The sequence below is a fragment of the Poecilia mexicana genome, unplaced genomic scaffold (genome assembly GCF_051168715.1).
Source record: "Poecilia mexicana isolate PSO_F unplaced genomic scaffold, ASM5116871v1 scaffold_16, whole genome shotgun sequence".
Taxonomy (NCBI): Eukaryota; Metazoa; Chordata; class Actinopteri; order Cyprinodontiformes; family Poeciliidae; genus Poecilia; species Poecilia mexicana.
The window spans coordinates 19302145-19325934 of record NW_028263385.1 but is presented as its reverse complement, the minus strand read 5'-3'; the positions used below and the strand labels follow the sequence as shown (position 1 = coordinate 19325934).

Below are 23790 nucleotides of genomic sequence, written 5' to 3'. Positions count from 1 at the left end.
CTGACTGACACTTCATGACAACAGTCATAAACATTCATAAAGACTCCTTTATGTTCATGACGGTGTCATTTCAGCCGTATGCACACCCCGTCAAATAAAGTGTTACCAGTTTCACTTTTATTCTGTAGAAGTCAAATAGTTAAATCAACAAATATAGAGAAGTAATAAGAAAATCATAAATTGTATATTTCTTGTTGTATTTTCAGACTTGGAAGGTGTTACTCATAAGCAGAACTAAATTATGTGTTTAAAACCGAGTTAGTTGGTTTTGTTGGCTGAATTATCATACCTTATATAAAAATTAACCTGCAAGGCTCTAACGTGTATGTGAACTACAGTGAGGTGATAATTTGCTGGCTTTCGCTGAATAAATAAGTTCTGTGTTCGGTAACCACCAACCCTCTCAGTGAGTGCAGTGAAGCGTGTGAGTTTGACCTGTCAGGAGGAAGTAAACAAACTAAGTGTGTTTCAAGTTACCAAACTAATGTGGTTCTACAAAAAGCTTGAAACTGCTGCACAGCTGAACTTCAGGCAGCCTAAGCAGGTTTTTCTCTGCAGCCTGCATGTTTTCAGATCATTCTGAAATGACCTTTGTAGTAATCGTTTTTGTGCCTGGTTATCATCATATGTGTATATTTCTTTGCTCTGTAGCAAACTGGAATTCTTTCGATGTTGTCGCCTTCTGACCTCCGGCATACAGACATATAGACTTCTTCACTGCCCAGCACTAAACTCGGTTTAGAAAAGGCATTCACACATACTGACTTGAACTGCGAAGAAATATGTCAGCATTTTTGTTTCTGCAATTTCTTTTTCATACAAACTCAGGAAGTGGAGAAATATCAGTATCTAACATCAAAATGAGGCAAGATAAAAAAGGTCAAAGTTACATAACATGATACATAGTTTTTTGTTTCATTTTACAAACGAAGATCTGCAAAGACTGGCGTGTATTTGTACTCGTTCATTTTATCTGTCAAAGGCTTTTTTTTTTTTTTTAAGGTTAACCCTGACCTTTTTCTGCAAACAGCCAGATGTTGACGCTGAACGGTCTTTCCTCAAAGTCTTTACAGCTCAATGAAAATGTTGATTTCAACGTCAAATTATTTTTTTCTCTTTGAGCTCTATTTTCAGTTTGGTCATTGTGTTGATCTCGTCCAGTGGACTGGGAGTAATTTTTATGTGATTAGTCATTTACCATTGAACTATGACTCTTTAAAATACCAAATAAACAAACAAACAAACAAAAAACACCCAACATTTAAAAAAGTAGTTGTGCTTTCAAAAAATCGCTGATGTAGGTGAACGAGTTTTTTCTTTAGACACATTTTTACAGCAGTCAGGATTCTGTGAAGACAATTTGTCTTTACTTCTTTTTTCAGGTTCTATTAAATTAACCTCCATACCTCAACCTCTTCTTCCCCATTTCCCAAAAAACTTGTAACCAGAACTGCCAATAAATTTTAGAGGTTCCATATATTCACTGTTATATGCTGCAGGGGATAAAAACGACTACAGACCATAATTAATGACGTCAGTGTTGATCCTCCATATATTGGTAATCAGTTACACTACTGGGGGTATTTTTTGTTTGTTTTGTTTTTGCTTTGTTATTAAATTAAAACTTGCATAATACATTTCTTGTGTTTGCCTCACTGTCAATACTTCTATCAAATTATTGTCCGTGTGTAATTACGTCGTAACGCCACTAGATGGGGGCAGTGCGACATCCATACGGCTCCCTGGTGAACTTTGGATCAGAAGGAGGGACTCCACCTGGAATGTGGGCTAAACTTTAAAGGTACAGTCATATGACTCCCAGTTGCATGAATGTGAGAAAAACAGAGCAGAAAATGCTCCCTGGGGAGATTTCGGGTGTTTTTGTGGGCCGGATCTTGACCCTGCGGGAGCTGACGCTTGGCCCTCTTTAGCGCTGATCCCATAAGATGATGGGTGTTGGGAGTAAAATTCCCGGGATGACGGCAAACTTTAGTGCGTGATCGCAAAATCTACATACATGCATGGAAGATTTGCACTCTAACGGGAAGCCGCCAGTGACGGTAAGGGAAGATCCGGGCAGCATGAGCCGACAACAGGCAGAGATCCCCCCACGGAGGAGAGTGGCAGCGGTGAGCGCTGCCGCTCTATCCGCCTCACGGCTTACCTTACCCGGGGTCATGGACGCAGAGGGGAGGGTCGACGAGTCCAGACTGAGGATGCACATCTTCAAGAACGGTAGGTCACTGAAAGTATGGTTAAAAGCTGAAAAAATATTGCAAGTTTAAGTCAACATTGAAAAGTTATTTAATTTTAAATAGCATATTTCAAGGGTGAATAGAAATCTTAAACCGTTTTTAAATATGATTTTACGCTATGAGATTTATAGTGACCCAGTGGTTTTCAAATAGAGTATTTGTTAATGTGCAGCTCATTCATGATGCAGCTGCACCAACAACACTTTCTCACACAGATAAAAACCCTGAGAGGTTTTACATGTGAGCTCAATATTGAACTATCGTATCGTGGTTTTCTTGTACTCAACATCCTTATCAACAACTTTATATCGTGCCAATTCTTTTTACTTGAGGTTTGTTTACTGGTATAGCAAATTAAAAAAAGGAAAAAAAAAACAACTTTCTAACACATCACCAAATTGCTGGACCTGTTGTATGGATGCCAACTGATTTCGATCCATTATTAGTAGATATTGTCTTACTTTAGTAGATATTATCTTACATTTCCTTCTTGAAACCTTTGGGATTAGCATTTTTGCTATTTTTAAGACCTGGTGAAAACATGTATCCTACTTTATTTAGTGGATTATATAGAATCCAAGAGGATAATGTATTTTGTTGCTGGTAACTGCCTAAACAATAGAAGTCTAAGCATATACTACTAAATATAATTATACACTACGGCTGTCAAAACAGCATTCATATTTGACTCTTTTTTCACTGCTCTAGAGATTCAAAAACATGCAGGTTATGAAAGATTAAGAGACCATATTTTATGTTACTTACTCCGATTTGATCATTTGTAAATATTGCTTTGAGAGAAATGAACATATTTGATTTATTCTTAAATAAATACAGTAAAACAGTAAAATATTGTAGTTTTGAACATTGATTTGAGGAAAACTGTCACAGTAAAAGAAAATATTTCATTTATGAATTTTTCACTTCACTGTCAGGTTCAGATAATCATCCTATTAATTAGAAGGATGGATTCTTGCACTGAATTCAATAGACATGAATAGAATAAATGTAATGCATGTAGAGATGATTTACAGATGGATGTGCAGTCTGAAGAATTCAACAAATATTATCTTGTTCAGATGCACTGTGACCCTTTGATCCCAACACCAGGAAGTCAAGTGATGCTTTTGCTTCAGGCATTTTGTTTGAGTCACAATCAAACCATTCTCCTAATAAGTCTGAGATTTCTTTGTACGTACATCAGATTGCCCTAGGGGCAGAGTACCCCAGCGTGACTACTCTGATAAAATAATAGAATTTATTTCTATTCATTAAGGAATCTCTGATATAAGAAAACAGAAATCTCAACATTTAATGTATGAGAGCTAAACACACAACAGTACCTCTGGATGCAGCAGAGTGTAGGCTGCACCTTCCACCTGAACGCGTTAAGAAAAGCAGGCAGCAGACATCAGAAGTTAACAAAGAGCCACATCACATGTCTGCTAGCAGGAATGTTACAGCTTCCCCTCCGTTTCTGAGGCCACACTGAGCCTCATATTCCAGCTCTGCCTAAAAATAACCAAAAAAAGATCCAATTTTCTAAATTTTTTGGATAAATTCTTTTACTTTTTTTTTTTTTTAATTTGGCCTAGGATGATTTTTTTTCCCCCCAAGAACAAGACATGTGTCACTTTGTGCTTTACCTAACGTATCCATTTTTCAAGGATTATTATTGGCCTGCCAAAGATATTCAACTGTATCAACCCCTTGTGTTGGCCTGCAAAATGTATTTCCTTCCTGAATTACATTTAAGGGCTGCAAATGATTCACACGCTGTACTTTGAACACACCTTCCTTAACGTTTTGTTTACATTTGCTAACCGAAGTGTTGTACTTCCCATGTCCTCTCACTAGATGGATTCAACTGTCTTTTATTTGGGTCTAGGTGGCGTGTCTCCATCAGAGCGAGGCCTGGCTTGGCGTTTCCTGTTTGGCATGTACCCATGCAGCTCCACCGCACTGGAGCGGTCCTTGCTGCGGGAGCAATTGTTGGTACGTTACCAGGTCATGAAAAGGAAGTGGCAGCAGTGTCTTCCCTCAGCGGTGCGGATGCAGCTCAACGGTACTGATGGTAAAGGTCCAAACATCCACAAACTCTGATATTAATGGGAAGCAGAGGACTTTTATTTCTCCTCTGACCCCTTTTGGCTCCATCTGTCTCACCTCCACCAAATCAAATTTCCTTTCTGTCCCCTAAACACCTGTGCCGATGTGACCCAGCCGAGTTGCTCGCAGCGGTTCGGTACTTTGACCAGAGGGAGGCACAAACCCAGCAGCAGGACCAGGACCAGTCTGAGGAGGTGAAGGACAGACTGGCATTCTTGGAGCTTCAAGCTCAGGTTGATACAGTTATTATTTACATGAATAAATGTCTTACACGTGTCGGTTTAGATTAACCCTCACGGTTTAGAGTAGTTACGCTCTTTTAACGTGGGCGTAGTGAAGTTGATCTGTTTAGGAAAGCGACCAAACAGGATCTAATTATGTTAAACAAACTGTCATTTATTTACTCAGGTATTGTTTGACATGTCCTAAACCCTGAAGGTGAGGCAGCTCCAGCTCATGTTGGGTCATGTCGTCTCATTCCAACAGCCTAAAGTCTTCAGCCCCCTTTTTTTTAAAACATAAAAAGAGAGTTTGTAGGAAAGCATATAATTTTATTCAAACATAACAAGCTGAAATCAAATCAAGTGATATTGACAGATACAAAAATTAAAGAAATTAACCCTATATCTTTACAGTCGGTGAATCATGTGACCCAGTTTTATCTAAGAGAGGGGATTTTGCTGCTGTGGTTTGCAACCAAAGCAGCTCCAAATCAGTTGAGCACATCATCAGTTAAGGACTGATGAAAGTCCCGTTCAATACAATGAAAACATCAGTGTACGTTTTTTTGAAACTGAATGTTGTCACAACCCAAAGATGGTTGTGGCAAAAGAAGACTTAAAGCTGCAACTGCAGGAAAAAAAAAAAAAAAGGATTCTGCATGGTGTTGAGCCAAGGGCGGTGAATGCAAAAGCATGTCATGTTTTTAGACTTTTATTTTGTGAATTTTAAAACGTGTGTAATTCTCCTTACACTTGGCATTTATCCACTACTGCAGTAAGAAGAAAAGTTCAAAGTTTGTGGTTGTAAAGAGACTAATTATTAAAAATATCGAGGCACGTGAAACATTTTTCAAAGCACATTGAGACAACTTTTTATTAACATAGTTTTTAAACATTTATTTTTTAACAGATATTGTTTGAGCGCATCACGTTTGACCTGGAGGAGCTGCGGGAAGCCACACGAATCATTGACAAGGATGTTCCCCGCACAAGCAGAGACCTGAGCTTCTACCAGTGAGTTGTTTTTTTTTTTCTGTACTTATTGTTCTTGTCTATCAAATTCTGCATTTTTGTGAATCTGCCGAGTCATTTTATGATGAGGTGAAGGTAGAAATGACACAAAGATAAAGGAGCACCACTGACCATATTATGTAAAAATGTACAGTTGTTTTCCGCCACTCATGGTTTGGTGGTAGATTTGGTGACAGTAAACCATGTGAACCAACTTGACATCTCTCTTGAACAAGGTGTGTCTTGTTTGAGATTAGTCATGCATCCTCTATTTCCTGTCCAAGTGTAAATTTGAGTTCAACTTGCATTCAGTGAGCATTGATGCAGTTTATTTGTCTATCCAGTGTTGCCATGAAATTACATGACTGATACTGTCAAAAATCTGGAGTCGTTACACTTTTGTGTGTGTCCAGAACTCTGATTACTGTTCATTTGGATGTTTTTATTATTGAATTTGATATTTTTTGTCATGATTTGGTGTGTTGGGTTCTTATAATTTCTTTGTGGTTCATATGTTCTCGGTCTAGTCATATTCCTTTCAGGTCTCCGTATTTATTATTGCTCAATATTTCTCATTCTCATCATTTTTGTTGCTGTACATGTTCTTTCTTTTGTATTTAGCTTTCTTCAGTTATTCTTGTGGTTGGATAGTGCTCCCTTTCCTAGTTTAGCCTCTTTGTGTTTATTATTAATATTCCTTCAGTCTGCCTGTTTACCTTTTCCTGTCACCTCTGCTAATTGTTCTTGCTGTTTTGTAGAATTACCAGTTTTAAAATTTTCCTAAACTTTCATTTGTATTCGACAGGATGATGCAACGACAAGTTAGATGTTGATTTTTCACCTAAATGTGAGCATCTTTGCCCAATACTGAGGATAAAAGTACAAAGGGCGCAGATTACAGACAGTCTGCAGAATTGTGGTATTGCCTTTGAATTTTCATTATTTCCTAATTATTTTAAACTTCTGTAAAATTAAGATTTAAGCAAAAGTTGTGGGCAGATTGTCATAAATAACAACAAAATATACTAAAAACATTCCTTTTGCAATTTCAGGAGTATAGTTTGTGTCTAATATACTGAGACATTGGAAACTTTACAGATCTTCCACAAATCACTTGTTTTTGTCCGCAGAGATGAAGGTTTAGGGAATCTGTTGGTCCTGAGAGACATCCTCATCACTTATGCTGCTTTTCATCCAGGTAATCAAACCGAATCAGCCCAAACTAACGTTTATTTTTCCTCTGATAACTTTCTGTCTCCTTGTTGTTACGGCAGAGGTTAGCTACGCCCAGGGAATGAATGACCTGTGCAGCAGGTTCCTGGAGGTCCTTGACTCTGAGGTGGACACCTTCTGGAGTTTTTCCTCCTACATGGAGAAGTTCTCCAGGGATTTCATGGCTGACGGCTTACACAGAAAAATAGGTGAGACGAACAAAAAGAAAAAGCAATTTTGTTTGTAGTAAATGTCACAGCACCAGCATAATTAGTTTGTTTCGTGCAGTATTTTTTTCTCTTTGACATAACTTATTTCTTGCTTTAGTTGTTATTAAGACTCCTCCTTATGATGATATCTTTTTATGTTGTCTTTAGATTGTGCTAATCTTATTTAAGAATCTAATTATGATCAACCAACTTTGCATTATCCTATCGGACTCAACACAACCTAATATAATTATTTAAGAAGGTAAATATGTGTTCGTTTTAAAACCCTAATTAGAAAGGTGTGATTATATGTAAATGCTTGTTATGGAAGATTTACACTGATTAGAGAGCCACTCTTTTTCTCAGAGATTCTCACATTATCTTTTGACAAGTTATACAAAAAACCTTCAATAAATCAAATAAATCCTTTGTAGACCATCATTGTGATATTTTAAAGAAATATACCTCACACTTTTTGGAAAATATAAATTATAGAAAGGTTTATTTGAATAATAGGTTTTTCTATGGCCTTGCTCCTCTATCTGAGAACCATAAGAGAAGACGCCAGAGGAGAATCGCTTGAAAATATTTGGACTCTCTCTCTAAGTATCACATTGATAAATTTATATACCACTCACAGCTCTCATCAGCAGCACTTCCTACATGAATGCTGCCAAGACCGAACCCCTCCTTCTGCACCCTGAAAATATCAGAATTCTGATTATCAGAAAATTCAGATTTCTACCTTTCTCAATTTTCACAAAACAAAAATTATTTTAAAGAATGTATTAATAGTCTATACCAGGTTAGTTAATGCATGATCATATAATTTTGTTTTCATATTGGGCTCTGTAGTGGAGCTACACATAATATAAAAAGTGAATTTATGAAACCTTGTATGTGCCCAAGATCTCGTGATGATGCTTTGTTCCCAATTTCAACTGCAAAACACATTTGAGACCTCTAGTGGTTAAACACAGTAAATGACATTTTCCTTGAGAGCATTTATTGTCTGCCTTCACTGCCAAACAGAAAAGCTTCTGAGTGGCAGAATGTCGATCTGAAAGTTCAAATCAAGTCTCTTGTTTTGAATGAGTTTGACTTGAGCTGGAAATGTTTCTTTAATGTCTTCCAGAGCTGGAGGCTGCTCTGTTGAAGGAGCTGGACCCTCCGCTTTATGCTCATCTGGTCAAAGACAACATGGAAAGTTTTACATTTTGCCACAGGTAGCGCATCTGTAGCACATTTCACGTATTTTTGTTTTAATGACTTTGTTGTTTCATTTTAACGTGAAACCGTATCTTTAAATCTTTGGCTTATATTCTTTGTGTTTAGGTGGCTGCTGCTGGGCTTTCAAAGAGAATTTGAACACAGTGACGCACTGCGTCTGTTTGAAATCCTGAGCTGTGACCATCTGGAGCTAATCTCACAGCAGGTTGACCGCGCTCGATATCAGGAGAGACTGGACCAAAAACACTACATAGGTGAAACGCCGGGTAAAAAGCAGAATAACTGTACTTAAAGTTCTCCCGTAAAACGCCTGACGTTGCTGTATCGATGTTTTCCAGAGGACAGATCGGAGTCACCACGGCAAACCTTCAACACAGACTTCACCTTCGAGCTCTTCATCTGTGCAGCCATCCTGCTGGATAACAGAGAGTCTCTGCTGCGGTGCCAAGACGACGTGCAGCTGATCCAGTTTACCAGCAGGTTCGATCCTGCGGCTCCTGTGGGACACATTTTGGGCATGTTTGTCTTTTCGGTGTATTAAAAACACTTTCTTCTTTGCAGCCTTCAGGGAAAACTGGACCTGAACAGCACTTTGGAGAAAGCAGAGAGTCATTTCTACAACTACTGCAAGCGGTGTGCGTGGGATTATATGAATGGGCACTGCAGAGAAAACAGTAGCAAACCCGAAGACTTCTTCTACCAACTCCGTAGTTTGTTTGTCCTAAAGTGACAACTTTCTCAGTAGCTATAGAATCAGTTTTCTTCTGACATTTTTGAAAACAAAAAACAAAACAAAAAAACACTTGTTCAATGCTGCTTAATTGCTCATAATTACTATTAATGTACAGTATTTATTGAAAGTTATTCTACAACTGTTGTAAGTGATCGTGTTTACAAATGTTAACAGAATTAAAAACTAAGCTTAATGGCTTTATGACTTTTGTACTTGAATTATCACTTTATAAAAGAGGGGTGTGCTGTTATGCAACAGACCCGCATCAGCAATGTGTAGATGTGGTCTGTCCCAACAGCTGCTGTCTGGAAAAAAAAAAACAAAAAAAAAAACGGTGGCTATATTTAAGGCCAGATGGCGAACGTGTTGGAGAGGCCAGTGCAGCGAGAATAGACCATGTAGTAACAGGGAAGTGAAATACACACCCACTGCGCCTTACAGAGGGAGTCTTGCAAAACGACTTTCACTCCTTAAACTTTTCCCTCATTTTGCCACGTTGCAACCTTGATGTGTTTTAGTTTGGTTTCTTTTATGTTAGAGAGCAACACAAAGTGGTCCATAATTGTAAAGCCAAGTCAACAAATTATAAATGGCTGCAAAAAAAAAAATTAAGCATCACAATTGTTTGAATTCAATCCTTTTCACAAGCAAACATGTACCATAACTCCTCAATTAAAAAAAACAACATCAAGAAAACAGCAGATTGAGTATGTGTAATTTAATCTAAGTATACAACAGCTGATCCTAGAAAGCCTCAATTATGTGTTGATGAACATTAGTGAACAAGCATCGCTGTGAAGATGAAGGAACAAACCAGACAGAGCAGGGATGAAGTTGTGGAGAAGTTTATTGGATAATCACATCCAATAATGTGTTGGTGCCCAAAGCCCTACTGCAAATATGCAGTATCAATTGGACCCAACTAAAGGAAAAACAGAGCTAAAAACAGGGTCATTCTGGAGGAAAACATGTTTGAGACTGTAAACCACGTGAGCCTGTGGTGGAGGTTCATTTTTAGCAGGACAACGAAACTAAACCCAGATCAATATCGACAAAAGATGTTTTACATTAAACCATATTACTCGATGGCTCAGTAAAAGAGAAAACTTTAATCCAATTGAAAATATGTTGCAGAATATAACATTTTATAATGCTGAGGTTGGCTAAATTCAAATGCATATCACATTTCAGATTTTAAAAAAAACTTTTGAAAACATGTCCTATGTCTTCCATTTAGAAATTATACATTAAGTTACATTAGGTTTGTCTATCAATTAAACTCGTAAAACTTTGTCATTTTGGCCAAATTTGGAGTTGGTTAGGAAAAACAGTGCAAAAATAATTAGCTTACATAAAGAAGCATAACCTCAGGAGATATACAACTTTATGTAACTTTGGCTTGAAAATGTCCCCTGTAATGTTTTCCACAAATTGTCACTGTGTGTTGCTTGATGTGTTGCCGATTTTTGTTTGGAATTACTAGCAAGAGTTGTAAAAACATTTGAAAAAATTAAATTTGCAACACTGCGTATCATTCATTTAACCACTTGCACGTGCAGTAAGGCATGTGAGTAACGTTAGTTTTCTTGAGAAAGGTTTCTTTTTAATATTTCATGTCTTGTCGTCAAACAGTTAAGTCGTTGCAACTTTCCAAAGTTCTACAAATGTACCTCTTTCCAGTTTTAATCTTATTTAGTTAGAAAATTTGTGCCGAGATAATAATAGCCGGCTTTCATTCAAGGAAATCTTGCCAGTGAGCAGAAACATGGGTCTAGAACTTTCCTTGGTGGAGTCACCTGACACCTCCAGTGGGCTCTGCCTGCACCGAGCCTTATAAAAACAGGAGGGACAGGACACTCATCCGCTGCCCGCCAGGAGAAGAAGGGAGTGCTGGAGAGGAGCTCAAGACGGCGGTGTTTAAAATACGGCATCACTTTAATTCAGTAAACTATCACTTCCTGAGCATCTAACTTCACAAGGTAACTGAATATACAGGAAGCATCGCTCTTCTGGCCTCGCTTTATAATCTATCTTGTTTGCTGCTTGGAAAGCCTGAATACAAAGTAAGAGGCACTGACATGTTTCAGCTTTGCATGGTCTCTGTCAAACGATGGCATGGTACATGAAACCAAAATCAGTGCAGTAAAAATGGCAAAGTTGTGCAAGCAAAATCTGACAAATTTTCACGGCTAAGTGATTTTATCTGTGGTGTTTCTGCAAGACATAGGAACATTATGTCAGCACCTTTTTTCTCTCTTGTGTTGCTCAATTATCTAAGTCAATATTTTTTTTTTCCAAAAGGAAGGTTTCAGGCCTCAGGGTAAGTCACTTCGAGCTGCTTTTCCACAGAAACATTGTGACATTTTCCTGTTCTAAAAATGGTTCTCGGTTGGGTGAGCGCAGCTCCAAAGAGCTTCCGCCACTCAGGGGCTTTGCTAGATTTCTCCTCTAATCAGTTATGTTACTATGCAACAAAGCCACAATTTTCTTTTTAATCTTTGTCGATCAATCAGGTCAGCTGACCAGCTGCTCCTCAGTACGCCTAACACAAAAATGAGGCCTTTGCTGTGGCAGGTTGAACTATGTGACTGCATCACTGCCTGCTTTTAAGTCACGAGCTAATTTCTTCGCCTTGGCCTTTGACACCACATGATATGTTGATCTGAGTTTCTGCTTATTTTATAAGCCTTTTATTGCACGGCTGGTAATATTTTGAACGTATTTTCTATTTTTGTATTCTATATTTGTGTCTTTATTTTGGCATTTTAAGGTTTTACATTTTTTTATGTATTCTGTCCAGCAATATAGTTCGTCTGGAAATTTAAAGTTCCTTCTTAATAAAGCTAGATTGAATTGACTGGACTGGATATGAGACCTTTAGCAAGCCTGTAAAATTACTTTTGAAAAACATCTAGTTCCTTGTGGATGCACAGAGTTCTCAGTGATATTACAACAATTTATGAGGCTTAAGCAGAAGGACTTATAAAGACGTTGGTGTGATAAACACCGTATGCACTGATTTGAGATGGAACTGACAGTGTAAATGTGCTGAAATACTAAAAGTCTCTTTGTTTGTCTTTTGAAGATGTCTAAAGGACCAGCAGTAGGCATTGATCTGGGCACCACTTATTCATGTGTGGGTATCTTCCAGCATGGCAAAGTGGAGATCATTGCCAATGACCAAGGGAACAGAACCACCCCAAGCTATGTGGCCTTCACTGACACAGAGAGGCTTATTGGAGATGCTGCCAAGAACCAGGTGGCCATGAATCCAGCCAACACCGTATTTGGTAAAAACACTGCAAGACTGCACAGTCAGAAACAATCATACAAATTAGGATTTCACTTCTCCATCTGTTTCTTTTCTCATTTTTTTTAGCATCAGTTCATATTAAAATGCAAAATGTCTGTACACACAGCGAAACTTTCTTTTCGTTGTTGCTGAATTAACTACAGATGCCAAGCGTCTGATTGGTCGCAAGTATGACGACGCCGTGGTGCAATCGGACATGAAACACTGGCCCTTCAAGGTTATAAATGATTCCTCCAAACCAAAGATGGAGGTCGAATACAAGGGGGAGATCAAGTCCTTCTACCCCGAGGAGATTTCCTCCATGGTTCTCACCAAAATGAAGGAGATTTCTGAAGCTTACCTTGGCAAGGTATGCTGCTTATGATGCTGAAAAATCAATTTCCTGAACCAAGACTTATAATGAGACATATATTTTCATTAAATGAAATTATTTCCATCATTTCAGCCTGTGAACAATGCAGTTATCACAGTTCCTGCTTACTTCAATGACTCCCAGCGTCAAGCCACCAAAGATGCCGGTACCATCTCCGGCCTCAATGTGCTTCGCATTATCAATGAACCCACAGCCGCAGCCATTGCATACGGCTTGGACAAAAAGGTGACCATCAATCCAATGGCTAAAATTTTGACCTCTTGCTTTTATGTCGCTTTTATAATTTCCTTCTATTTACTTTAGGTTGGGGGTGAGCGTAATGTTCTCATATTCGACCTTGGTGGCGGTACTTTTGATGTGTCAGTCTTGACAATTGAGGACGGCATCTTTGAGGTCAAGGCCACAGCGGGGGACACCCACTTGGGTGGGGAGGACTTTGACAACCGCATGGTCAACCACTTTATTGCCGAGTTCAAGCGTAAGTTCAAAAAGGACATCATCAACAACAAGCGGGCCGTGCGCCGTCTGCGTACAGCGTGCGAGCGAGCTAAGCGCACCCTCTCCAGCAGCACCCAGGCCAGCATTGAGATCGACTCGCTCTACGAGGGAACAGACTTCTACACTTCCATCACCAGGGCTCGCTTCGAAGAACTCAATGCGGACCTGTTCCGAGGAACCCTCGAGCCCGTGGAGAAGGCCCTGAGGGACGCCAAGATGGATAAGAGCCAGATCCATGATATTGTTCTCGTGGGCGGCTCCACGCGTATTCCGAAGATCCAAAAGCTTTTGCAGGACTTCTTCAACGGGCGCGACTTGAACAAGAGCATCAACCCGGATGAGGCGGTTGCGTACGGGGCAGGTAGGCCTCCGCAGAATTTACTCCTGTATGCCTAGAAGAAGGTGCAGATAAAAACTTTCCTGTAATAATGACGTCATTATTCGGAAACCCCACAGCTGTACAGGCTGCCATCCTGGCTGGCGATAAGTCTGAGAATGTGCAGGACCTGCTTCTGCTGGACGTCACACCCCTGTCCCTGGGAATTGAAACGGCTGGAGGAGTGATGACGGTCCTTATCAAAAGGAACACCACTATTCCAACTAAACAAACCCAAACCTTCACCACCTACTCCGACAACCAACCTGGTGTCCTCATTCAGGTAGCACATTCTGCACAGAAAAGTTCACACCTCATGCTTTTGGGTGACTTTTGTGAGATTAGACGGTGAAACATTAACAGGAATAATCTGGGTTATTTAGCAAGACATAAGATTAAAATAAGGGTTTACTTTTCAGTCAGATTTTCACCGTCTCAGTCATTCATTTATAAATGTCAAACTAAATATTTGATTAGCAAGCTAAATATCGTGTGTGCCAATTAAATATTTATCTCAAATTTAAATATTTGGCTCCAAACTAAACATTTAGTTAACAAGCTAAATGTTTAGTTTAGAATGTAAAACTATTTAGCGCCAACATAAATATTTGGTAATGACAGAAATAACATGGTGGAAATATCAATTAGGAAAATGAAACGGCAATTTTTTCTTTTATGGCATGTTAATTATTATTTTTAATTTGTGACTGTGTAACTTTACAAACAATACCCCATATTATACAGTACTATGAAAAGTTATTTACCTCCCCTCACAACTTTCTGCTGTTTCAGCCTTTTTCTCTACTTCAGGTCAGGCAAATATCAACCAAAGTTCACAAAAACAGGTTTCAACCAGAAAAAAACCTATCCAAACCAGCCCTATGTCAAAAGTAACAATTGAATTATGTAATTAAATTAGTAACTATTTAAAAAAAAAAAAAGTTCAATTTGACCCAGGTCTGATTACTGCCAGACCAGTGGAATTTGATGCATCTGTACAACTTGCCATTATTTAAGAAACAATAAAATCCAGAGTGAGACTGTTTGGCTAATTAGTTTGAGACCTTGAACTCCTGCACTCTTATCATAATTTATAGTTGTATACGTACAAGTAGTAAAAATAATCCAAACCACACCAGGAACTCCACCTCTGAATCGACTAAAATTGATTTTAGACTGTCCAAGCCTAGACTCTAACCCAATTGAAATATTGAGGCTTGATCTGTTTGCTTTGAAACTCCATTATTAATTAATTTGTGTTAACTTTGTTTGATATTAAAATTACTTTGATTGTTTGAAGAACTCAAGTGTGAAAAACAGCAAGAACAGGATAAATCTGTAAGGGGATAAAATCCTTTTTAATTGCACTGTGCCTTAGTGTTGAAAATGTTCATTGAGCCAATAAACTTAACATCGATACCCTGTTTTAGGTTTACGAAGGGGAAAGAGCCATGACCAAAGATAACAATATCTTGGGGAAATTTGAATTGACTGGTATCCCGCCTGCTCCCAGAGGAGTCCCTCAGATCGAGGTGACCTTTGACATTGATGCCAACGGCATTCTCAACGTCTCGGCAGTCGACAAAAGCACCGGAAAGGAGAACAAGATCACCATCACCAATGACAAAGGTTGGACCACATGTTACAGGGCAAAGATTGTTCATCAGAGAAGGTTGTAAAGTGACTGAAGCAAGCTTTACGTTTCATTCTTCCTCAGGTCGACTGAGCAAGGAAGACATTGAGCGCATGGTGCAGGAAGCAGAACAGTTCAGGTCTGAAGATGAGGCCCAGAGAGACAAGATCACTGCCAAAAACTCTCTCGAGTCCCTGGCCTTCAACATGAAGAGCACAGTGGAAGACGAGAAGCTCCAGGACAAGATCAGTCCCGAGGACAAAAAGACTATCATAGACAAGTGTAATGAAGTAATCGCCTGGCTGGACAGGAACCAGGTGAGATATCTGCAAATTAAAAAGCCTTTCATTAAAATCCAAAAGCAAGAGTTTCGTGTTTGAAAAAGTTGTGAAATCACAGATGTGTAGCAGAGAAACTGTGATAGATAGACATCTTTCCACTTCCTTATTTAGTTTTTACACAGTTCCAGCTCTTACATCACATTTATCTGCTTCTTTTTCTTTACTCAGACAGCTGAGAAGGAGGAGTATGAGCACCAGCAGAAAGAGCTGGAGAAGATTTGCAACCCCATAATCTCTAAGCTGTACCAGGGGGGCATGCCAGGAGGAATGCCAGGAGGAATGCCAGGAGGAATGCCAGGAGGAATGCCAGGAGGAATGCCAGGAGGAATGCCGGGTGGAGCCGGAGCTGGTTCCTCCTCTGGCCCAACCATCGAGGAAGTCGACTAAATATAAGCAATAAGCACAACAGTTACTTATCGTAGCTTGACCACATGTAGTGGCTGTTCAAACCATGCATTTTGTGCCAAATGGGCACACCATAAAAATTCAACTTAATTTTGCTCTACGGCATTACAATGAGCTATTGCTAAAAATGTTCATACATACCTGTGTATGGTTAAAGTTTTGGTCTGATGTGGCCAGAGTACCTTCTACCACATATTGAACTTGTTGCAAATTGCACAGGGACAACTGAGCAATATTTTCACTTTTGAATAGTCATATATTTCAGATAGAAATTCAGATGGGTTGAACAGACAAAACATGTTTAAAGCTGGAGATATTTCAGCTGTTAAAGCCTAAAATCTTGCAATAAACATCTAAGCATCTTTATCCCTGACCTGTCTGCTGTGTTCATTGATCTTCATGATGCTGTTTGTGTTGTCAAAAAAACCTCTGAGAAATTCACACAGCTGCATTTATACTAAGATCAAATTACTCAGGTAGAGTCTGTTTACTAATTAGTTTCAATGGATTTTGGGAGCAAAAAAGGTCAAATTGGTTGTATCAACTTTCCTCACAAGAAATTAAAGAAAAGGTGTTAAAAACAGAGCTCCCGAGTAGGAGAAGTAAGTGTTTATCAACAGAACGTGTTGTCTGTTCTTGATGTTCTTGATGCACGTTGCTGTTCAGAAGCAAGAAGCAAGCTTCACTTACTGGATCATTTTTTAATAGCAACAGCAAAGGAAAACCATGTTGCTGCTTCTTCCAAATCAAATAATTATGTGATCTATTTTTTTCTAATTCGAGTGTGACTTTAGATTGTCGATGGTGCTTGTCGGCAGGTGGTGTTTTCTCACGCGGGGGCTGGTGAAACATGGATGGGGAGGGGTTTATACTAATGGCTACCCACAGAAGTCAGGGTCAGTCGTGTGGGATGCACCTATAAAAGCTTGTGTAGGACAAAGCTACCAGAAAGGGTAGACTTGAATCAAAGTTGGGCCACAATTATGTTCTTGCTTATTAGCTGTTTTGCCCTTGTGGCCTCCACACTGGGTGAGTGGCACTATAACTTTATTTCATGCTTTCATCTCAAGGCAACCCATAAAAGAAATGCAGTGAAAACATCATTGACAATTCACACTTTAATTGGATTGTAGCTACATATGCACTGATTACACTGTAATATAACTGAGCATAGCCATTGCAATGATGCTGGATTTAATCTTTGGGCCTCAGGGTGTGGAGTGCCTACTATTAAGCCCCAGGTGAGCGGATACAACAAGATTGTTAATGGCGAGAATGCAGTGTCCGGTTCCTGGCCCTGGCAAGTTTCTCTTCAGGTACGTCGCTCAGTCTTCTGAAATTCTCAGTTCTGTTGAATCATGCGAAAACAAAAACCTCAGGCAAAGAAAAATCTCTTGAAGAGACATTGTTCCAAACTTAGGACGGCAGCGGGTTTCACTTCTGTGGAGGATCACTGATCAACGAGTACTGGGTTGTCACAGCTGCTCACTGCCGTGTGTCGTAAGTTGCTAGATGTGTCCCATTGCAAACATTTGAAAACTGTTTACTAAAAGTGAGTAATTAGTAAAATGACCTTTCATTCTGATAGGCCGTCAAACCACCGTGTGATCCTGGGTGAGCACGATCGTCAGTACAACAGCGAGCCCATTCAGGTCAAGACCATTTCTAGGGTAAGGAAAATCCCTTTCTAAAACGTGAGCTTTTTATCTGTGTGACCGTTTCAAAGATATTTCAACTTTCTTGGAAGTAATTTGACATGTTTTCTTCACCTCTACGTACAGGCCATCACCCACCCTTACTTCAACTCAAACACCCTTAACTACGACATCACACTTCTGAGGCTCTCCTCCCCAGCACAGTTCAACTCCCGCGTGTCTCCGGTGTGCTTGCTCTCCTCCAGCAGCAGTATCCCCTCCGGAACCAAATGTGTCACCACCGGATGGGGAAGGACAGGACAAACCTGTGAGTGAGCCTCTCTACATGTCTAAGCAGGATCTTTTTACAAGCATCAAAGCTGGAAAACCTTATAGAGAGAGAAGAAAAAGCACTGTAACGGATTTGGAGTGGTTGTATTATTTTTTTTTTTCTGTCTTCTCAGCAAGCCCTCGTTACCTGCAGCAGACCTCCCTGCCTCTGCTCAGCCCTGCTCAGTGCAGAAATTACTGGGGTACCAGCAGAATCACCGACGTCATGATCTGTGCTGGCGCTTCTGGAGTGTCTTCCTGCCAGGTAACGTGCAGTTCAATGGCTAGACTTTATTGAGTAAAAAACATAAGCTTAAAATGACTACTGAATAATAAGTTTGCAAAATACATTTGTAACGTGTGAAATGTGAAACTAAATGTGCTCTTTTAAAAAATTTCTATGAAATGCGAGTGTGTGGTCGTGTATACATCATCTGAGTCAGCAACTGTGCTATTGCTACACTTTTTCCTGTTTTGAACTCAGTGCTCACAGAAGGCAGAACACAGACACTGTAAGAATGCAAGTTCATTTATCTTGAGTTAATCTTGTAAACTATTTGCCTTGTTGCAGGGTGACTCTGGTGGCCCTCTGGTGTGTGAAAGCAGTGGTGTGTGGTATCTTGCGGGTATTGTGTCTTGGGGCACCTCCAACTGCAACGTGTACGCCCCGGCAGTGTATGCACGCGTGTCCTACCTGCGCAGCTGGATCGACCAGACCCTTGCTTACAACTAATCGGCAAAACATTAATGCAAACATATTAAAGATGAAGTTGGATCGTACTGTGAATAAATAGAACCAGTGTCCCAAGGGTTGCTGTTTGGTGCATTCTCAAGAAATCAAGCAATAAAATCTTGCAGACTTGCTGGAGTCATGTTCTTAAATAAGATATGTATGTATGCATGTGTGTATATGCGTATTTTCCTAACTCATGCTAGGTTGTGAGCACTGACTGGTTGTGGGTAAGGTTTAGGACTAAGGTGTAAATTGAGTTTAGATCAGGTTTAGAGTTAAGCATGAACTGGTGATAGCTACATTTAGGATGAGTGTCAGAATTAAGCTACAGAAATGAGTGCAAATGAATGGAGGCCAATGCAAAGTCCTTGTGAAGATAGGAAAACATATGTGTATGTGTGGGTGTGTGTATATCTGTGTGCATATGTGCAATATCAGAATTTATACTGACATGGTCAACAAGAGAATGACTTTAATTTAAGTTTTAAAGGTTTGAAAACATTTAGTTTTAAGATAAATAAGTAAAGAAAAAAAATGTTCAAGTATCCGGAGATAAAAACAAAATCCACATAATGCTCTTAGCAGTGCATGTGTTTTTAGGAGCTTGTGACCATTTGTGCTGTTTTTTGAAGTAATTAAGTCAGCAAAAGCACTTGTAAAATTAGCATGAGACATCCAACTTCATAAAGTTACAATAGCGCCAACTACTTCTTAGAAACAAACACAGTGCGACCATTCTCGTTGCACAACACACATGGTCTTTCAGATAACATTAATATGGGAGTGGCATCTAAAGGCTTGTTAAAGTGACTTTTAATGTTTCCATAAGTGTCAAGCAGTTGCCCATAGTAAGGTCTAAAGTGACTGATGGGTACCACAAGGTGTATGTTTTTTTTATTCATATTTATCAAATATGTATTCATACTTTACTGTTTCTTCCTGCCATAATCAACATTACTAATTAATATCAATTTATTAGATTAATTAATTAAGAAAAAAATAAATTAATGTACTGTGTTAGCGTCCTGTATTGGTTCCAGCTCATTCCATCAATAAATTGTCCAGATTTCAGGTTTTTTAATTTATTATTAAAACAGACACTCAATCGTACATGTAATATTAAAAGAAAAAGCAATCATGAATATTGTGGGGCATATTTGCATATCTACGGAGAACACCACTGATTCATTAGCACACTTTTATTTCTACATTAATTCATCTCCCGTGGCACCAACCATCACGAGGTGATGCTGTTATAAACATTTACATACATTTATTACAAAATGTCAGAGCCATGAAAAGTAGAAATACACCAAGAAAATGATAGTTTGTTCTCAAATGAAAGTGTAAGTTTGACATTAACTTCACTTTAAACTGTTGAACATCAATTACTTTATAACTAATAATTTAGAAGTTATTTCCAACTTTAATTGGCAGCACTTTGTTTCTCTCTGCTGTATCTTCACATGATATTTTTACTAATGTTAAGAACATTTACATCATGGCGATGGTGGTAGGAGCAGGTCAAAGCCCCGCTGCGTCGTTGTGTCCTTGGGCAAGAAAGTTCAGACTGCTCCTGGGCAGCTGTGGCTCCCCTCAGTGCGAGAATGTGTCTGAATGGTTGGATGGCTGAATGTAGAACAAAGTACCACACAAGTGCAGGCCACTTGCCATCTAAGAAACTTATTTGATGTTCCTATTTTCCTATAATTTGTTTAAGTCTTCCTCGGGACTCCCTTGTATTTCTGTGGGAACCAGATTGGTCCCTGTGAAGGTTGGAGAAGTCACAGCCTGTTTTTCCTCCACAGCGCATCTTTGGAGAGTCGATGAAAAGTGTGATGAGAGTGAGCGAGAGGATCCGAATAACACATGGTCTTCCGCCAGAGCGCTCTCTATCACAGAACAAATGGACTGCTTGAGCTTCTTCTGGAACTCTTCACACATGAAAACATAGAGGATGGGGTTCAAGCAGCTGTTCATGAAGGCAAGACTTACAGTTAGAGGACCTGCAACACGAATAAAGTTCTGTACATCTGAGGAAGCAGGAAATTTTAATTGAATGAAACCCAAAACATGAAAAGGCAACCAGCAGATAAAGAATGCAAAAATGATGGAGAAAATGATCCGGTGACATCTTTGTTTCTTCATTCTCTGCATACGCCTGGCGCGAATCCATATGGCCACATGTGAGAAAAATATAGCCAGGAACGGGATGAGAAAACCCATAACAAAGCGGAATATACACAATGTCCAGTGTTGGTTTTCTGTCATAGTTGAAGGGTACCAGCAGTTTGTCTGATTCTTGCCAACTTCCACAGTACGAAAGTATGCATAAGGTGTGCTACAGACGGCTGCAGCCAACCAGATTGCAGCACTTATGACTTGAGCTTTGCGGACGGTGCGCTTGTTTTGTGCCCACACCACCACCCAGATGGACACGCAACGATCCAGACTGATGGCTGCCAGAAAAAAGACGCTGGCAAACATGTTGACCAAGCTCACAAAGTTGTTGAGTTTGCACATAAATTCTCCAAAGGGCCAGTGGTGCTGCTGAGAGAGAGAGACTGCTGAAAACACCAGGAATGCTGTAAAGAGGAAGTCGGCCAGAGCCAAGTTGAGAAACCACACAGTGTTGACGGTTTTCTTCATCTTGAAGCCGGTCATGTAGATGATCAGACCATTACCCACCGTCCCAACCAGAGTAATCAGGCAATACATAACCAGGGAGAACATCCCAATATGGTCGACTCCCATGTCCAATCCAGATGTGTGTGGGCTCTGGAACTGATATCTGATGAAAGAAAAATGGAATCAATTGAAGAAAGATTCTCCAGTCTACATGGAGAGAACAAGCATTTTTCTCATACGTACACAATCCATTTAACACTTCCTTCTGCTACAATTTTGAATGGCATATCACTTGTGATTGCAAATAGAGATAGCAGCTTGTTCCCTATACCCTGCTTTTCAATATGCATCGTCTATTTTACTATTTAATGGATTGAAAACAAATGAACTAATTGCTACCTTAAAACAAAGATTTCTCGACAAATACATTTAAATGGTATTTAAAATGTTACTACACAAATATTTCTGCAAATCCTGTTTAAATAATCCAACAGTTTAGTGATTTTGAAGTAAGTAGTTTTAAAGATATGTTACTCGTCCTTACTGTCCTTGAAGTGTCCGAAGTCTTTATTGTGACTGATCTCTGCAGTCTTCCTCATATTTATCTCTCTTTTTACTCCTCCCTCTCAAATGCAAATTTGACAGGGAAGTCACTTAGAGGGGGTGGATAAAGAAAACATTACCCAGAAAATGATGCCAAATTTGTAAAACAACTTATAAGACAAGACATTCTGGTGATGTCTTATATACAGGCGTTACATTATGCCTGTTAAACTGCCGGAGACTTCTGTCAATTTATTTTACTTTTCCTTACACAAACCAATCCTATAGCCTTTGGCTGCTTTAGTGTTTCAGGTGACTTGACACAACTAATGAAAAAATAAATCCCGAAGGAAAATTGGTTTGCGATCACAACCATAAGCAATCTCCAGCAACTTTGTTCAACAATAGTGGAGCAAAATCTATTCACGGCAAAGCATTTTGAAGTTCCCCAATGTTTCACAACCCCAGTCACATGACCTTAAACCAGTCAGTGCTCAGTACATTGAACTGAACAATTCTACATGCAGCTCACCTCAGCATCTGCTCTGCCTCCTCTGTTCTAATTCGATTGGGGACTTTTCCAGTCAGACTCTCGGGTTTGGCACAGCATGCAATAACAGCCTTATGTCTGCACAATTTGTTATTGTCTATTTTTCAACAGTAGTAAAAACATTTCAACACTTACTGCCTTGCTGCAAAAAGTATGTCCAAGAACATTATTGCTTGGTGACTTTACAGGCTTGAATTGAATATTTAAAGCACTTTGAACTGTGCTGTTGCTGCCTTGCTGTGGCGGGAGAGAATTCAGCTCCATGGTTTAATCGAATCATCTGCCGCTTGGTTGTCCATCAGCTAATCACCAATCGGTTCACCTAACACAGCCGATGACAGTGCTGAGCTCTTGGTTGACACAGAGTGTACGCCTCATTCAGATCACTTGCATGTCACTCAGCAGCTTCTTTTTGCAACGTCTTTTGGCGTATAAAGTTTGTAATAAACTTTATAGGCTATTCTGTTGTGCGCCCCTTCCTGCTTCTCCACCTGGATCAGAGCTGGTATGTGGTAAAACGTCTTGTTTGCTTCTTCTATGTTTGTACTAAGCTGCTGTTTTCCTGCGGGTAAACACAGAAATTAGTAAGCTAAGCTTGATGCTTCCCCTCACTTTGAGATGTAAGAGGCATCACCTGATTGCTTTTTGATGCCTGCTTTGCCTCTGGCACAGAAATTAGCTCTTTCTGAGCAGTAGCAGAAGGGCTACTGCTGGGCCGCTACCGCTCCAGCTGGCTGAGGGAACACTGTTGTTTTGCCTCTGTCCTTTTGGCTTCTCTTTGCCCTTTGCATTGCTCGACTGTTTGGGCTCATCCAACTGTGTTTTATATTTAGGCATCATCTTGTTATAACAGGACTGCAAGATTGAGTGGATGACATTCAGCTGGTGGCATTGGGCCTAACACAACTCTGCAACAAAGTGTGTGTGTGTGTGTGTGTGTGTGTGCGTGCGTGCGTGCGTGCGTGCGTGTGTTTTCTAACAGACAACAACTTGTTCAATGGTATCTTTTCCTCGGCTTGTGGGTTCTCTGGTGAGTGTGGCCATCCCTTGGTGGTGGCATCCCCTTTAAGTAACATATGCAGTTTTTCATTTGGATTTAGTTTTTTTTTTTTCTGCTCAACTGGGATGTCTACTTTGTTTAGCACAGTAAGCCAAGCTCACACTTCCCTCACCCCCATCCCTTCCCTGTAATCCAACCATTACATCGGCCTTGGTCATCCCAAGGACTGCAGGTTGGTTGTTTGAATATAAATCCTTTTGTTCAGATGAAACCACCACTCTTGTTATAAATGAAAGAAACCTGAGAATCTTTCTTAATGGTTGTGTGTGTTTTTTTTGTTTTGTTTTGTTTTTTGGTTACAGTTATACATATAGACTCTAAAACTATGTCTTTGGGTGAGGAGGTGTTTTTGTCAGGCTCAGTGTCTAGTACACATCCTGCCATATTGCTGAC

The 23790-nt window shown here is 39.6% G+C and overlaps 4 protein-coding genes across 6 annotated transcripts; 3 read left to right on the top strand and 1 right to left on the bottom strand.

Annotated features, from left to right (window-relative positions):
• Window positions 1-1808: 1808 nt before the first annotated feature.
• Window positions 1809-9177, top strand: LOC106928426 (TBC1 domain family member 15). The gene is made up of 10 exons (XM_015004689.2): window positions 1809-2235; window positions 4144-4329; window positions 4479-4597; window positions 5496-5599; window positions 6727-6794; window positions 6871-7017; window positions 8153-8243; window positions 8353-8501; window positions 8586-8727; window positions 8809-9177. Exons 1-10 carry the CDS (start codon window positions 2022-2024, stop codon window positions 8975-8977), a joined length of 1389 nt encoding a protein of 462 aa, XP_014860175.1. The 5' UTR covers window positions 1809-2021; the 3' UTR covers window positions 8978-9177.
• Window positions 9178-10835: 1658 nt separating this feature from the next.
• On the top strand, window positions 10836-16292 carry LOC106928425 (heat shock cognate 71 kDa protein-like). 3 transcript variants are annotated; one of them, XM_088014072.1, is made up of 10 exons: window positions 10842-10959; window positions 11282-11300; window positions 12066-12270; window positions 12437-12642; window positions 12739-12891; window positions 12970-13525; window positions 13621-13823; window positions 14971-15169; window positions 15258-15490; window positions 15683-16292. In XM_088014072.1, exons 3-10 carry the CDS (start codon window positions 12066-12068, stop codon window positions 15899-15901), a joined length of 1974 nt encoding a protein of 657 aa, XP_087870198.1. In that variant the 5' UTR covers window positions 10842-10959; window positions 11282-11300; the 3' UTR covers window positions 15902-16292. The 3 variants fall into 3 exon arrangements, with proteins under 3 accessions (XP_087870197.1, XP_087870198.1, XP_087870199.1); XM_088014071.1 differs by lacking the exon at window positions 11282-11300 and having other exon boundaries at window positions 10836-10959; XM_088014073.1 differs by lacking the exon at window positions 11282-11300 and having other exon boundaries at window positions 12132-12270.
• A 558-nt stretch (window positions 16293-16850) lies between these two features.
• On the top strand, window positions 16851-18745 carry LOC106928427 (chymotrypsin-like protease CTRL-1). The gene is made up of 7 exons (XM_015004691.2): window positions 16851-16948; window positions 17132-17235; window positions 17340-17419; window positions 17508-17589; window positions 17701-17881; window positions 18018-18148; window positions 18455-18745. The coding sequence occupies exons 1-7, from the start codon at window positions 16903-16905 to the stop codon at window positions 18614-18616; spliced, it is 786 nt and encodes a 261-aa protein (XP_014860177.1). The 5' UTR covers window positions 16851-16902; the 3' UTR covers window positions 18617-18745.
• A 937-nt stretch (window positions 18746-19682) lies between these two features.
• LOC106928416 (chemerin-like receptor 1) lies at window positions 19683-21822 on the bottom strand. The gene is made up of 2 exons (XM_015004671.2): window positions 21789-21822; window positions 19683-21407 (listed from the first exon to the last, which is right to left on the bottom strand). Exon 2 carries the CDS (start codon window positions 21368-21370, stop codon window positions 20321-20323), a length of 1050 nt encoding a protein of 349 aa, XP_014860157.2. The 5' UTR covers window positions 21371-21407; window positions 21789-21822; the 3' UTR covers window positions 19683-20320.
• Between the last annotated feature and the right edge of the window lie 1968 nt (window positions 21823-23790).

Coding starts and splice junctions, on each gene's coding strand:
- LOC106928426 (XM_015004689.2), top strand. CDS start 2,022: ATGGAAGATTTGCACTCTAACGGGAAGCCGCCAGTGACGGTAAGGGAA. Junction 4,330..4,478: donor GCAGCTCAACGGTACTGATG/GTAAAGGTCCAA, acceptor GATGTGACCCAG/CCGAGTTGCTCGCAGCGGTT. Junction 8,728..8,808: donor CTGATCCAGTTTACCAGCAG/GTTCGATCCTGC, acceptor TCTTCTTTGCAG/CCTTCAGGGAAAACTGGACC.
- LOC106928425 (XM_088014071.1), top strand. CDS start 12,066: ATGTCTAAAGGACCAGCAGTAGGCATTGATCTGGGCACCACTTATTCA. Junction 12,892..12,969: donor CATACGGCTTGGACAAAAAG/GTGACCATCAAT, acceptor TATTTACTTTAG/GTTGGGGGTGAGCGTAATGT. Junction 13,824..14,970: donor AACCTGGTGTCCTCATTCAG/GTAGCACATTCT, acceptor ACCCTGTTTTAG/GTTTACGAAGGGGAAAGAGC.
- LOC106928427 (XM_015004691.2), top strand. CDS start 16,903: ATGTTCTTGCTTATTAGCTGTTTTGCCCTTGTGGCCTCCACACTGG. Junction 17,590..17,700: donor AGGTCAAGACCATTTCTAGG/GTAAGGAAAATC, acceptor CTCTACGTACAG/GCCATCACCCACCCTTACTT. Junction 18,149..18,454: donor CTGGAGTGTCTTCCTGCCAG/GTAACGTGCAGT, acceptor GCCTTGTTGCAG/GGTGACTCTGGTGGCCCTCT.
- LOC106928416 (XM_015004671.2), bottom strand. CDS start 21,370: ATGGGAGTCGACCATATTGGGATGTTCTCCCTGGTTATGTATTGCCTG.